The sequence below is a fragment of the Nerophis ophidion genome, linkage group LG22, assembly GCF_033978795.1.
Source record: "Nerophis ophidion isolate RoL-2023_Sa linkage group LG22, RoL_Noph_v1.0, whole genome shotgun sequence".
NCBI lineage: Eukaryota > Metazoa > Chordata > Actinopteri > Syngnathiformes > Syngnathidae > Nerophis > Nerophis ophidion.
In genome coordinates, this window is record NC_084632.1 from 15,235,124 (window position 1) to 15,251,677 (window position 16,554).

A 16,554-nucleotide genomic window follows, 5' to 3' on the forward strand; every position below is an offset into this window, starting at 1 on the left:
CTAAGTTCCACCTTAGCTTTTGGGCGCACGACTTTTACCCAGTGCTAGTGTTAGCCTAGCTCCCCGTGCGTTGCACGCGCTTTCTTTTTTCTTTGCATCAGTGTTCTTTTATCATTTGTTATACAATAAACCAGCTCCTTCCTGCTAACTTGCTTGTCTGGTCCCATGCATCTTGAGTTGACACCTCCGCGCATCTCAATGCGCACCGAACGTGACGACTACGGCTTCAAACAAACACAAAACTGTGGCATGAAGTAAACAAGACTTGAACTGTGGTATGGCATGAAAACAAGCAATGACGTCAGGCCGAATGACTGGCGAATACAGGCTTAAATGAGGGTCTTGATTAGAAACGGGTGCGCGGTCCGAACACCAGAGGCAGGTGAAAATAATAAGTCGGCATGGCAACCAAACAAAACAAGGGAGCGCAAAATAGGAACTAAAAGAGTCCAAAAACTAACAAAAATATAACAAAAACATGATCCGGACCACAGATCATGACAAAATAAAGTCTTTGTTGCTTAGAATATGTTCGCTATACTAAAGTGTTACCAAAAACCAAGGGCGTAGAATTGGGTAGGGACGCTAGGGACACTTCCCTACCAATATCCAGCCGCTACTGTGCAGTCACTATCAATACAACCGCTGCCCGTAATGTTTAGTCAATAATTATGGCACAGAATGGGTTAAATGTCGGTCTCTGCTAGAAGTCCCGCCTCTAACCTAAATATCGCTCCCTGATTGGTTGCCACTTTCATGCTAACTTACGTGTGATTGGCTGTCCCCGCTGTCACTCCTCACTGTGGAAAAAACAGTCCCACCTATCCAGACGTTAGCTCCAAATTAGCACTGCATCTCGTCTTTTCCTACGCTTTTTTTCCAGGTGAAAGTCAATGCTCAGTCCCCTCTACCATTGTTAACCCTCCCCGTAGGTGAAAGTTAACCTTAAACATGTGAATTCAACTACTTTAGTCCGTTTTTTAACATCGTAAAAACATCAGCTGTCTTTTTCTCCGGACTGCATCAGTCCGTTGTCATGGATACGTGACAACAACTTCCATTCATACCAGTCATACGTGCCTGAGGCGGAGTGATAGCCTACGCTGTGATAAGGCTTTAGAATAGTAGCCGTGCTCAATATTTAAACCACGGTTAACAGCCAATCAGATCGCCGGATTTCACCTTTCCGTTTTATTTTTGGAATTTTTTTTAGTTTCATGTAACATATTTACAGTACAAAAGCAGCAATAGAAAGAAGTAGATGAAGGGAAAAATTGTGAGTGATTTAATCACGAGTTGGGGAAAAGTTTATTACAGTTCATTTATGTTTGTTTACAATGTTGTATTGCATGAATGTAATTCTGATGTTGTTGATGGACAGTAGGCTATGTTAATTGACAGTATGATGCACAGTTGCACTACAGCCCTACACTAAAGAGTAAAGATGAGAACTCTTCGAAGTTGTCTCCTTTGCTTTCATTTTAGTTACTTTACCCTATAAACATCTGCATGACGTGAAATTATGATTGCTAATGTAAAAAAAAAAAAAAACGTAAACTTTCAGAGTGCTGCCTTGGTGCACTTTTGTGTCCCCACCAATCTCAAAATCAAACCTACTCCCTTGCCAAAAACATAGAACTTTTTCTTGAATTTGAAAAAAACTAAAACATTTTATTTTTATTTAATGAAGCATATCAAACTGGGGGGGTTCGGTACCTCCAACAAGGTTAAGAAACCACTGCACTGGATTAATCGATGCACTATTGTGGAGGGGGTCCGGTCCGATCCGGTGGCCATGTACTGCTCGCCTGTGTATCGGCTGGGGACATCTCTGCGCTGCTGATCCGCCTCCGCTTGGGATGGTTTCCTGCTGGCTCCGCTGTGAACGGGACTCTCGCTGCTGTGTTGGATCCGCTTTGGTCTGGACTCTCGCGACTGTGTTGGATCCATTATGGATTGAACTTTCACAGTATCATGTTAGACCCGCTCGACATCCATTGCTTTCCTCCTCTCCAAGGTTCTCATAGTCATCATTGTCACCGACGTCCCACTGGGTCATTATTGTCACCAATGTCCCACTGGGTGTGAGTTTTCCTTGCCCTTATGTGGGCCTACCGGGGATGTCGTGGTGGTCTGTGCAGCCCTTTGAGACACTAGTGATTTAGGGCTATATAAGTAAACATTGATTGATTGATTGATTGACTATAAAGTTCTTTGCGCACTTTATTTATGGAACAAAGCGAGACGGAACAAGCCCACTGGTATCTCCTGATAAATCAAATGCATGCATAATTTAACTTGACATTTGTCTCAAGTGAACATGGACGTCATTTTCAGGGTCGGCGACGTAGGCGCAAATAGATGTGCATTTTCAGTTTGGGGAGAAAGGAGGCCGCTTCTTCTTCCTGTCATAGATCAAACTCGGACTTGAGCTTATTAAAATGCATGCAAAAGATAAAATGACAAATGGGCCGAGCTGCTGAATGATTAAGCAAGGCCTCGCAGCACCGTCGCCGGTCTCCAATACGACAACGCTGATGTTTTTGACAGCGCAACGCCGCCGGTGTCCGTGAAATTTAAACGACAACCAGCACACATATTTATTTTACTTTCAACCCCGCAGTTCACACGCTTCAAACCAGTCCGTGGTGGTTGAGGATGGGTTTAAATCAGAGGCTTTATTTATATATTAACCCAGCATGTCTCTGCAGGAGGTATAATAAAGTAGTATTGATTGATTGATTGATATGCAGGTCAGTGGGGTTAGTGCTAACTCTGCTATAGTGGCATGATAGTGTTTTCCCCTCTCTGTGTACTTCAGGCCAGGAGGCAATAACCGCAGGCATCACCATCAACGCTCCAATCCTTCAACGAAGTTATTTCATGCGCAGTTGATTTTATGTAAATTGATTGACACTTTGGAAAGGGGGCAGCGTCTGCTTCTCGCTTGAGCCATAACTCTCACCGTTGGGATTGTAGGAAAAAAAGCAAAAGAGGGGGACGAAAGCAGGTCGGTAAGAAAAGTGGTGCAGCACGGTCATAATAAAATTGTTCTTTATTACACGTTTACCCTCGACTTTTGACTTTTACAACTAGGGAAAGATGAATCCATTATATCGATTAATTTGATTAGAAAAATATTTGACTTACAGTGCATCCGGAAGTTATTCACAGCTTGTTCCACATGTTATTATGTTACAGCCTTATTGGAATAAATTAATGTCTGTCCTCAAAATTCTACACACAATACCCCATGAAAACAATGTAAAAATATCTTTTTGCAAACATTTGCCCATTTATTTAAAATGAAAAACTAAAATATCAAAGACAAAAGAAGTCAGTAAGAAAACAGATGGAGTACGGTCAGAAAAAAACGTTTTTTTAGAAGTGCAGCGTCAAATATTACATGTTTACCCTCGACTTTTGACTTTTACAATTAGGCAAAGATGAATCCATTATATCGATTAATTTGATTAGAAAAATATTTGATTTACAGTGTATCCGGAAGAGATTCACAGCTTGTTCCACATGTTTTTATGTTACAGCCTTATTGGAATAAATTCATGTTTGTCCTCAAAATTATACACACAATACCCCATAAAAAACAATGTAAGAAGTTGATTTGCAAAAATGTACCCATATATTTAAAATGAAAAACTAAAAAATCAAAGACAAAAGCAGTCGGTAAGAAAAGGGATGGAGCACGGTCAGCATAAAATTTTTCATTAGGAGTGCAGCATCACATATTAGATGTTTACCCTTGATTTTTGACTTTTACAACTAGGGAAAGATGAATCTATTATATTGATTAATTTGATAAGAAACATGTCTGATTTACAGTGCATCCGTAGGGTATTCACAGCTTGTTCCACATGTTATTATGTCACAGCCTTATTGGAATAAATTCATGTCTGTCCTCAAAATTCTACACACAATACCCCATGAAAACAATGTAAAAATATATTTTTGCAAACATTTGCCCATTTATTTAAAATGAAAAACTAAAATATCAAAATCAAAAGCAGTCAGTAAGAAAAGGGATGGAGTACGGTCAGAAAATAATATTTGTTTAGGAGTGCAGCGTCACGTATTAGATGTTTACCCTTGACTCTTGACTTTTACAACTAAGGAAAGATGAATCCATTATATCGATTAATTTGATTAGAAAAATATTTGATTTACAGTGCATCCGGAAGGTATTCACAGCTTGTTCCACATGTTATTTTGTTACAGCCGTATTGGAATAAATGCATGTTTTTTCTCAAAATTCTACACACAATACCCCATAAAAACAATGTAAAAAGTTGTTTTTGCAAAAATGTGCCCATTTATTTAAAATGAAAAACTAAAATATCAAAGTCAAAAGCAGTCTGTAAGAAAAGGGATGGTGTACGGTCAGAAAAAAATTGTTTTTTAGAAGTGCAGTGTCAAATATTACATGTTTGCCCTTGACTTTTGACTTTTATAAATCGGGAAAGATGAATCCATTATATCGATTAATTTGATTAGAAAAATATTTGACTTACAGTGCATCCCGAAAGTATTCGCAGCTTGTTCCACATGTTATTATGTTACAGCCTTATTGGAATAAATGTATGTTTGTCCTCAAAATTCTACACACAATACCCCATAAAAACAATGTAAAAAGTTGTTTTTGCAAAAATGTACTCATATATTTAAAATGAAAAACTAAAAAAATCAAAGACAAAAGCAGTCGGTATGAAAAGGGATAGAGCACAATCAGAATGAAATTGTTCTTTAGGAGTGCCGCGTCACATATTACATGTTTACCCTTGACTGTTGACTTTTACAACAAGGGATACCCTTTTTAAGGCTGCAAAAATGAATCCATTATATCGATTAATTTGATTAGAAAAAGCTTTGTTTTACAGTTCATCCGGAAAATATTCACAGCTTTTTCCACATGTTATGTTACAGCCTTATGGAAAAAAATAATTGTTGCCCTCAAAATTCTACCCACAATACCCCATTGGAAAAATGTGTCGATTTATTTAAAATAAAAAACAAAAAATGTACATACATGTTCAAAGCCTTTACTCAATAATTTCTTGATGCACCTTTGGCAGCAATTACATCCTCAAGTCTTTCTGCATTCAATCCTATAAACATGGCACACCTATTTTTGCCCGTTTCTCTTTGCAGCACCTCTAAAACTCCATCAGATTTTGATTGAAAGTGTTGGTTTTCATCCAGGATGTTTCTGTGCATCAAAAAAGTTAAGTACCCCTGATTGTCAAGAAATTGCTCTCTGCATTTGACACACCCCCTTGTTCCACCCCCTGGGAGGTGAGGGGAGCAATGAGCAGCTGTGGTGGCTTCACTCGGGAATAATATCAGCGATTTAACCCCCAATTCCAACCCTTGATGCTGAGTGCCAAGCAGGGAGGTAATGGGTCCCATTTTTATAGTATTTGGTATGACTCGGCCAGGGTTTGAACTTGCGACCTATCGATCTCAGGGTGGGAGCTCAAACCATTGAGCAAAGGCTGTGAATATTTGCCATCTTTTTGTTTTTCGGCAAAAAAATATTTAAAAAAATAACTTCTCACATTGTCATTATGAGCTATTGTCCATAGAATTTAGAGGACAAAATTGGATATATTAAATTTTGAAATAAAGCTGTAACATAACAAAATGTGGAAAAAGTCAGGCGCTGTGAATATTTTCCGGACGCACTGTAGTGAAGTGAAGTGAATTATATTTATATAGCGCTTTTTCTCTAGTGACTCAAAGCGCTTTACATAGTGAAACCCAATATCTAAGTTACATTCAAACCAGTGTGGGTGGCACTGGGAGCAGGTGGGTAAAGTGTCTTGCCCAAGGACACAACGGCATTTGGTCTAAAGGATGGCGGAAGCGGGAATCGAACCTGCAACCCTCAAGTTGCTGGCACGGCCACTCTACCAACCGAGCTAAAGCGCCCCACTGTATATTATCTTGCTTCCATTAATCGTTTAAGTGTAACTAATAAAAATGTACATGTAAATCAGGACCGTATAATTTCCGTGGAACTTTAAATACGCGGACATAGTTTCCGCAAGGACGTTGCAATAGAGCACAAATTAGTAGTGGTATGGTGGTATTAGGTGATATGTAAGTGCTGTGATCAGTGTGGCGGCGAACTTGTTATTATTTTTAATTAAAAGTGCATTATCATTGTTGATGTGATTTGTTTGCAATTAGAAATACATTTAAAAAAAGTTAAAGTTCCCATGATTGTCACACACACAGTAGGTGTTGCAAAATTATTCTCTGCATTTGACCCATCCCCTTGTTCACCCCCTGGGAGGTGTGGGGAGCAGTGAGCAGCAGCAGTGGCCACGCTCGGGAATCATTTTCGGTAATGTAACCCCCAATTCCAACCCTTGATGCTGAGTGCCAAGCAGGGAGATAATGGGTCCCATTTTTATAGTCTTTGGTACGACTCGGCCCTGTTATAGAAAGCAGAAAAATCTTTGTTTATTTAAACTATTTTCCCCAAAATACGCATTGAAGTTATAAAGTGTGTTTTATCCGATCCCTTGATTATTCTCGATTACTAAAATAATCGATAGCTTCAGTTCAGCCCTAATTCTTGTACTTGTTTGCTTTCTGCAAAAAGTACGGTTACCTTGGAGTTACATTGGATTTAATTGGACTCACATCTTAAACCAATTTAGTAGAGGAAGAAAAGTGATTTTTTTTTTTTTTTTTTAGAAGACAGTCGGCTTATTCCTACTTTCTCGGTGCATACGTTTTGAAATCCTGCTGTGTTTTTAATTGCAAATTGGAGCTCCCACAGACCCTCCTTTGGGGGAACACCGGCATCAACCTTTCCCTGGAAACGCTTGCGCAGTCAATTATGGTAATGAATTGTCAATAAATATAAAAATTTAATACGGGGCTGTTTACAGTGACTGGCAGCTAAGGAGTTGCCTCCCAGACAAATATGCTGCAGCTGCAAATATAGCGAGCACCTTCATATGTATCTGTTATATGTGGGCTCTGTACCGCGGATGTCGTTGTGACTTGTGCAGCCCTTTGAGACACTTGTGATTTAGGGCTATATGAATAAACATTGATTCATTGATTATTATTTCATTGCTTTATCAAAGGCCACAAATGGGTTTGACAAAAACACTTAACAAGGAACCTGATTCAGATCGTTCTTTATGTTTGCAGGTAGACTACGCAGTGATCGCATCCCAGGCCGGGGCCACCCTCAACAATCTGTTGAGCCACGCCCAGGAGCTGGTGGCCAAACTACGATCTCTGCAAATGGACCAACGAGAGTTTGTCTGCCTCAAGTTCCTGGTCCTCTTCAGCCTTGGTGAGTTCATGCAAATGATTGATGATGGACTTAAGTTCCCGGGCCGATCTTTACCGCAGCATTGTCTTAGTGCTAATATAGCTAAAGAGTGTACTCGTCTGAAAGATTCCTTCAAAAGGGGTGCACACAAAGTGAGATACAATTATATTTACGTATTTGTTGTTACACTCATGCAGGAGTTATATGATTTCATATGAAATTTGGAGCAACAAACAGAATCGAGATATATATATATATATATATATATATATATATATATATATATATATATATATATATATATGTATATATATATATGTATGTATATATACTGTACATATAAATGCATTTAAACACGTATGCGTGTATATATGTACAAATATACATGTACATACATATATGTAAATACATACATATATACATATATATGTATATATATACATACACATACATGCATACGTAAATATATGCATATATGTACATATTTATACATATATGAATATATATATATATATATATATATATATATATATATATATATATATATATATACACATATATACACACTAATATACACATACACATATACATTTATATATAATATTTGGCGAAAAGTATTTGGCATTGTCTAACCACAGTGTTAGGCCGCTTCTAAGACACCAATCCTCACCACCAAATAAACTAAGTTTCTTCAAAGTATTATTATCAATGGAGGAAACGGGAAAAAGGAATGTCAAATCATCACACACGCACACACACACACACACACACCCCTAGCAGGACAACACAAGAAGCTAACCGGAAAAGCTTCAATGTAAAATATGGGTGATCAATTCCAGATGTTAATACGATCGATACCTAGTATAGTATTGTATTCGTATATAAACAAAAACCCATTCCATGAAGCTCTCTGCATACTCTACGTGGACTAATTGGATGGTCACATGAAGTTAGGAGCTCTGCAGCAACTGATTGTGCAGAAAGTCTTTGCACTATGCAATTCAGCATCCGCTGACCCCTCTCTGTCAGTTTACGTGGCCTACAACTCGGTGGCTGAGTTGCTGTTGTTCCCAAACTCTTCACTTTTCTTATAATAAAGTTGACTTTGGAATACTTGGAAGTGAGGAAATTTCACGACTGGATTTGTTGCACAGGTGGCATCCTATGACAGTTCAATGCTGGAAATCACTGACAGCGGCCCTTTTTCAAAAATGTTTGTAGAAACAGTCTCCATGCCTAAGTGCTTGATTTTATACACCGGGCCAAGTGATTAGGACACCTGATTCTCATCATTTGGTTGGGTGGCCAAATACTTTTGGCAATATAGAGTATTTTATACAAGACAATACAAGAATGTGTGTGTGTGTTGTTTAAGTGGCTCTCTAAACCAAGGTCAGACATTGCCAAGAGACTAACTGTGATCGCTGCCAATTTCTTAACAAGACTACAAGTAGTAGCCTCGGAGGGACACACATGTGGACACACAAACTGAAGGTGGCATACAACTCGGTCTGGTTCGGCCTCCTTCTGCTTAAAAACAAAGAAAGCAGGACTAATGAACTGCTTGGAATAGATTTCACACTTTGCTAATCACACTGGATTAATGTTACTGTGAGTAGCAAAGGGCCGAAAGAGACTCTGCAGTGTGTGTTTGTTTTTTATATCGGTATGTGTTTTTACGTGGCATAGGGTTTTGCTGCGACTCTGGGTCTAAATAATTTGGCGGAAACATCATTAATAATGAAAGACATACCTCGGGGATATGTATCGCCCCTGGCTGTGCCTGTTCTCCAACGTTGCCCGGGCCTCCCACAGAACAAACCCGACACAGGTGGCGCCGAGCTTACTGAGGGGATCTGCGGTGGAAGTGGTGAGGTTTGGACTACGGCATCGCAAAGCCTGAGGTTTAGCATCGATTCGCGAGCAGAGGTGTGCGATTGATAGACTAATCTGCATGAGGGTGTGTGTGTGATGGAATGATGAAGTAAATGTTCACACAGCTGGCGTGCACATTGCCAACAGCACCAATTAATACGGAGTGTAGCTAAATGAGGCGTGTAAGTAGCTTTGTGTTGGCTGCTGAACACCGAGATGAAGTCTAAAGAGGGATGAGGGTTATTTAATGCAGTGTTTTTCAACCACGGTTTTTGCTGTCGTCCAGCATTCTGAGATATTGTCTGGTGTGTCGTGGGAAATTTCACAACTTCACCTAATTGGTCCAAAAAATATTTTTTTGCACATCAATAATTATAATCTACGAATAATGTGCCGTTACTTAGTGTCTTTGCTGTGTAGAGCTCGGCGGGGTAACCACGTAATACACCATATCAGTAGGTGTCCGCAGGTTAACTACCTGCTGCTTTGTAAAAGTCGGAATGTGTCGGGTGGGACGAGGATGGTTTGATGTGATCCCAATATGCAGACCACAGCGGGAGACAGCGTGCAGGTAAAAAAGTACGGAAATGCTTAAACCAAAAAGGGACAAAAGGAAAAGGAAATGAAGCATTGGGATGGCTATGTAAAGCAAAAGTCAAACTGAATTTGCTACAAAGTAAACAAAAACAGAATGCTGTACGACAGCAAAAACTTGCGCCTCCACAAAGTACATCTGTACATGACATGACTATCAACAATGTCCACACAAAAGAAGGATAGCAACAACTAAAATAGCGCTCGAAGGAAGACATGAAACTGCTATGGGAAAACACCGGCAAAACAGAAGGGCCACAAAAATAACACTGCAAAACAAAAACTAAACCACCACACAGGAAAACACAAACAAAATTAAAAATAACGCACAACGACATGATGGAGTTTCATTTTTCATTATGTTTTCTGCTGGTGGTGTGTCTCTGTATTTGTTTTTTGAAAAAAACGTGCCTTGCCTCAAAAAAGGTTGAAAAACACTGATTTAATGTGCACTAGTGAGACTAAATAGAAAGCAACAGGACCCAGGTATGATTCAAAACCCCTTTTGGAGTACATTTTAGAACTTAATTATTTGATTAAAACAAATCTTTATAAACAGACTGGCATGACTCTCAGCTGTTTGTCAATGTCAAGCTGCCACTTAACAGCTGCGGCCTGGGTGCGTTCTATTGTGTATCGGATGTTGGCACCAGTTAAACCTAGTCAGTGAACTAAAATAACAGCCAAGCCATGTTTTAATGAGTAATGTGAACGTGATTATTCATTTTTTCACTGAAGACCAAACCGTTTTTTTTTTGTTGTTGTACAAGGTCCAGTTCAGTAATGTGTTCCTATTGTCAGAATTTTGAATATACCATATTTTTCGGAGTATAAGTCGCACCTGCCAAAAATGCATAATAAAGAAGGGAAAAAACATATATAAGTCGCACTGCAGTATAAGTCACATTTTTGGGGGAAATTTATTTGATAAAACCCAACACCAAGAATAGACATTTGAAAGGCAATTTAAAATAAATAAAGAATAGTGAACAACAGGCTGAATAAGTGTACGTTATATGACGGATAAACAACCAACTGAGAAGGTGCCTGGTATGTTAACGTAACATATTATGGTAAGAGTCATTCAAATAACTATAACATATAGAACATGCTATCCCTTTACCAAACAATCTGTCACTCCTAATCAATAAATCCCATGAAATCTTATACATCTAGTCTCAAGTGAATGAGATAAATAATATTATTTAAAATTTTACGGCAATGTGTTAATAATTTCACACATAAATCGCTCCAGAGTATAAGTCGCACCCTCGGCCAAACTATGAAAAAAAACAGAGACTTATAGTCCGAAAAATACAGTAAGTGTTTTTTTTTTTTTACTGGACTAACGTTTCATCAATGTTCTTGAACACTGCCAGATTTAGGTTTATTTTTTTAAACAGAATTTTGGCTCTTTTGGTAAAAAGACGAAAAAAATGTATTAACGTGTTTTCCGAACGATAGCGTGCACAGGTGTATATAAGCCGCACCAGCTAAACTTTAGGAAGAAAAAAATCGGAATCAGAATCAGAAATACTTTATTAATCCCCGAGAGGAAATTTTAATTTTCAAAAAAGCCATATATATATATATATATATATATATATATATATATATATATATACAGTATATATATACACACACACACACATATATGCATATATACACATGTATATATAAACATATACACATGTATATATAAACATACAAACATACATACATACATACATACATACATATATATATATATATATATATATATATATATATATATATATATATATACATATACATATATATACATATATATATATATATATATATATATACATATACATATATATACATATATATATATATATACATATACATATATATACATATATATATATATATATATATATATATATATATATATACATACACACACACATATATACAAACACATATATATATACACACACACACACACACACATATGCATATATATACATGTATATATAAACATATGTATGTATATATGTATGTGTATAAATATATATATATATATACATATATATGTGTGTTTTTATACATTGTATATATATGTATGTATGTATATATATATATATATATATATATATATATATATATATATATATACACACACACATACATATATATACATACATATATATATACACAATGTATAAATACACACATATATATGTACATATACATATATACACATACATATATATATACACATACATAAATATACATATATATACTTATATATATAAATACAATGTATAACTACACACACATATATATATATAAATACAATGTATAACTACACACATATATATATATATATATATATATATATATATATATATATAGATATATATATATATATATATATATATATATATATACACACGGTGGCAGAGGGGTTAGTGCGTCTGCCTCACAATACGAAGTTCCTGCAGTCCTGGGTTCAAATCCAGGCTCGGGATCTTTCTGTGTGGAGTTTGCATGTTCTCCCCGTGAATGCGTGGGTTCCCTCCGGGTACTCCGGCTTCCTCCCACTTCCAAAGACATGCACCTGGGGATAGGTTGATTGGCAACACTAAATTGGCCCTAGTGTGTGAATGTGAGTGTGAATGTTGTCTGTCTATCTGTGTTAGCCCTGCGATGAGGTGGCGACTTGTCCAGGGTGTACCCCGCCTTCCGCCCGATTGTAGCTGAGATAGGCGCCAGCGCCCCCCCGCGACCCCAAAAGGGAATAAGCGGTAGAAAATGGATATATATACACACACACACACACACACACACACACACACACACACATGTATGCACACACATGTACATACTCAGTGGCCTTGTGGTTAGAGTGTCCACACTGAGATCGGTAGGTTGTGAATTCAAACCCCGGCCGAGTTATACCAAGGGCTATGAAAATGGGACCCATTACCTCCCTGCTTGGCACTCAGCATCAAGGGTTGGAAATGGGGGTAAATCACCTAAAATGATTCCCAGGCGCGGCACCGCTGCTGCCCACTGCTCCCCTCACCTCACCTCCCAGGGGGTGAACAAGGGGATGGGTCAAATGCAGAGAACAAATTTCACCACACGTGACGATCGTTGGTACTTTAACTTTAACTTGAATATATACATGTACATGTATATACACACATGTATATATATATATATGTATACACATATCCATGCAGTATATCTATGAAGATGTTTGGATTGTTGATCCTCGGTGGACTGCAATTTTTCTTCATGCAAGAGCTGATTTTACTGCTGCAATATTGCCTTTAGTTGTGGTGTGTTTAAGGGGACAGGTGATGTCACAGGTATATTTCTAAAGTTTTTAGACATGTTACCGTTCATCTTTGCATGTCATACATCAATAGTGGACATCCCTTGCTATTTTTTTGTGCCTTCACCTTGACTTTTCCCATTATTGTCCAACATTAGCTGGGCCGTCACTCACAATCTCCCCAACGACAGAGTTCTTAGTTAGGCCAGGTGTCGATAGAAGGAGATATAGATGTCAGTCCTGCGGAGGGAAGATGCTCGTCCTTTCCGTGTCTTTTTGTATTATTTTGTCACTGTCTCTTTCTTTATCCATCTCTATCTATGGCATCCTCTGTCTGTGTTGTCATTCTTTCCTTGTCTGAAGGGAAGGCTTGGTCCTCTATCAAGCTGGAGATGATCACTCTACTAGCATTGATCTGTGTTGGTGAAACTGTGAGCAATGGCCATGTGTATGGTTATATATGTGTGTGTGTGTGTGTGTGTGTGTGTGTGTGTGTGTGTGTGTGTGTGTGTGTGTGTTTGTCGTAGTAAAGTCCCAGCCATTAAAGCCAGAGAAAGACAGAGTGCAGCCCGGGTCAGAGTTCAGTGAAGAATTACTACTAGTTGTCTTGTGACAGAACACTGTTAATGGGTCTTTGATTTCCTTTTAAAAGGCTTAAGAGCTTAATAGAAAGACTGCCAAGCTGCTGTTTTATATGATCGTCAGCTGACAGGTGAGCACAGAGGTGAAAAGTGGTCTTTTACATCTTGCCAATTAAAGCTGGTTCAAATGGTGATTGCTGTGTGAGCACTTCGATGTTTAGGACTGATGTGGTACCACGACATTCATGAGTACCAGTGGCGGCGGTATAATGGAAAAAAAATCAACTACATCATCAACTTTCATAAGTGGGGTGTTTGATGTAAACTATCCCAACCAGAGACAGGCAGCTCTCATATTGGCAAAGAACTTGCAGGCCCAGAGGTCAGAGTCTGTTCTGTGAGCAAACGACTGGGATCTGCGGGTCAAACCGCGTCAGCTCTAATTGGGTGGGAAGGGCGCTGCCAGTCCTCGTCAGTTGGGAGGAGAACCAGAGGAGCTGTCAGAGCGATGCGGAGTGCTAAATGCTCCCAGCAGAGAAAGCAGATTTGTGGACATAAGTTCGAATAATGCTTCCAAATTGTAGTGTTCAGGGGCAACAAAAGCCCTGAAAAAGTTGATAGAAAGGTTTTGTCTCTGAACCGAGCAGGCTTCATCAGTTCATTCACATAGACTGGTCTGAGTAAATCTGCATTGAGACTAGATTTGACTAATCTTAGTCTGTGAGCATAAACTGATGAAGCCTGCTGGGATTATAAAAAGCTTTACAATATCACGATAATACCTTACTTTTAAACGTCCAAATACTTCAATGGGACCGCACATAATTCACCTTTCTACCAAGTCTATGAATGATCTCCTTCATCCAGGTCATTGTATTCTCGGGGCATTCAATCGATTGCAACTGGACCGTTCAGTTTGTCTTAAAAGGGAACATTATCACAATTTCAAAAGGGTTAAAAACAATAAAAATCAGTTCCCAGTGGCTTGTTGTATTTTTTGAAGTTTTTTTCTAAATTTTACCGGTCCCGGAATATCCCTAAATAAAGCTTTAAAGTGCCTTATTTTTGCTATTTTCGAAAACACTATCCATTTTCCTGTGACGTCACACAGTGCTGCCAATGTAAACAAAAAATGGGAATACCACAGCAAGATATAGTGAAATTAGCTCGGATTCATACTCGGATTTCAGCGGCTTAAGCGATTCAACAGATTACGCATGTATTGAAACAGATGGTTGGAGTATGAAAGTATTGAAAAAGAAACTGAAGCTATTGAGCGAATAGCTATTGACGCCATTCATTGCCATAGCATGGCCAAATAGCTCCGTTAGCATCGCCGGTAAAATGTGGGGACCAAACGATCAGGACTTTCGCATTTTGTGACAATGGAGCAACTCAAATCCGTCGATTGGTAAGTGTTTTTTTCGCATTGAATGTGGGTGGAAGGAAACGTAATATAGTTGCAAATGCATCTGCAGGTTATCCATACATCTCTGTGCCATGTCTGCTTTAGCACCGCCGGTAAATAGCATGTTAGCATCGATTAGCTGGTCTGATTAGCACATAAGTCAACATCAACAAAACTCACCTTTGTGATTTTGTTGACTTTATCATTGCAAATGCATCTGCAGGTTATCCATACATCTCTGTGCCATGTCTGTCATTGCCGGTAAATAACATGTTGGCATCGATTAGCGTAGCGGCAGACACTTTCGCATCTTCGGTGCAACTTGAATCCCTCCTTGTTAGTGTTGTTACACCCTCCAACAACACACTGACGAGGCATGATGTCTCCAAGGTTCCAAAAAATAGTCGAAAGAACAGAAAATAACAGAGCTGAGAGCCGTGTGTGTAATGTGTAGAAAATGAAAATGGCGGCTGTATTACCTCGGTGACGTCATTGCCACCAGAGCAATAAACAGGAAGGCGTTTAATTCGCCAAAATTCACCCATTTAGAGTTCGGAAATCCGTTAGAAAATATTTGGTCTTTTTTTTGCACCATCAAGGTATATATTGACGCTTACATAGGTCTGGTGATAATGATCCACTTTAAAAGACATTTCGCCTCTAATCCGGCTTTATCAGTTCATGCTCATACACTAAGATTGGTCAGATCTAGTCTGCATTAAGACTTAATCTGACCAATTTTAGCTTATGAGTGTTGTGCTTAGGGCCTCCCAATCCACGGCCCCGTTTTGGTGTGAACGAGCGTACGTGAAATGTCCATTAAATGACAGAACGCTTCATATGAAATTTTAACGCAAGTTGATTCTTAGCCTTCGTCTGCTACCCGTCAATGAATTGATTAACGACTTAAATTGAAAAACTTATTCTGGTGTTACCATTTAGTGGTCAAATGTACGGAATATGTACTGAACTGTGCAATCTACTAATACAAGTTTCAATCAATCAATCAATCAGAATGAGAAATTTCCCCCAGACATTACCGTAGCAAGCCATGTTAGCGTGAGGCTTACAAGCAAGTGCTTAGCAATAAAGCTCTGTAATAAGTACAACATAGACACTGGATAGTGTGAGACTGGATGTGTAACATGTGGCATAAGTCATTCTACATCTAGAATAGATCTGACCGAACTAAGTCTATGAGCATGAACTGATGAAGCCTGCTCGATCTGAAAGGTTCACCACTCATAAAGTGATACATTTTTATCAGTTTTGTTTTTTACTTTTAACACTTAAATTTCAAGACCAACTTCCGATATATCTGTCGATTTTGAGTTTGAACTATTATTTTTGTTTGTTTTATGCCCTTTTTTAAAAACTTTGATGTTTTTATACGGCAACCACACAACATATGCAATATTTTTTCCACATAAAACATTTTAAAGTGATAATTTTTAAGTAATAATTCATTATAACATTG

The 16,554-nt window shown here is 38.3% G+C and overlaps 1 protein-coding gene across 1 annotated transcript in view; it reads left to right on the forward strand.

Moving 5' to 3' along the window:
* nr5a2 (nuclear receptor subfamily 5, group A, member 2) overlaps positions 1–16,554 on the forward strand; it is a 182,191-nt gene that overhangs the window by 114,173 nt on the left and 51,464 nt on the right. The window contains exon 6 of the mRNA XM_061883318.1: positions 7,183–7,330. Coding sequence (XP_061739302.1) covers positions 7,183–7,330 — 148 coding nt within the window. The remainder of the gene's footprint in view (positions 1–7,182; positions 7,331–16,554) is intronic.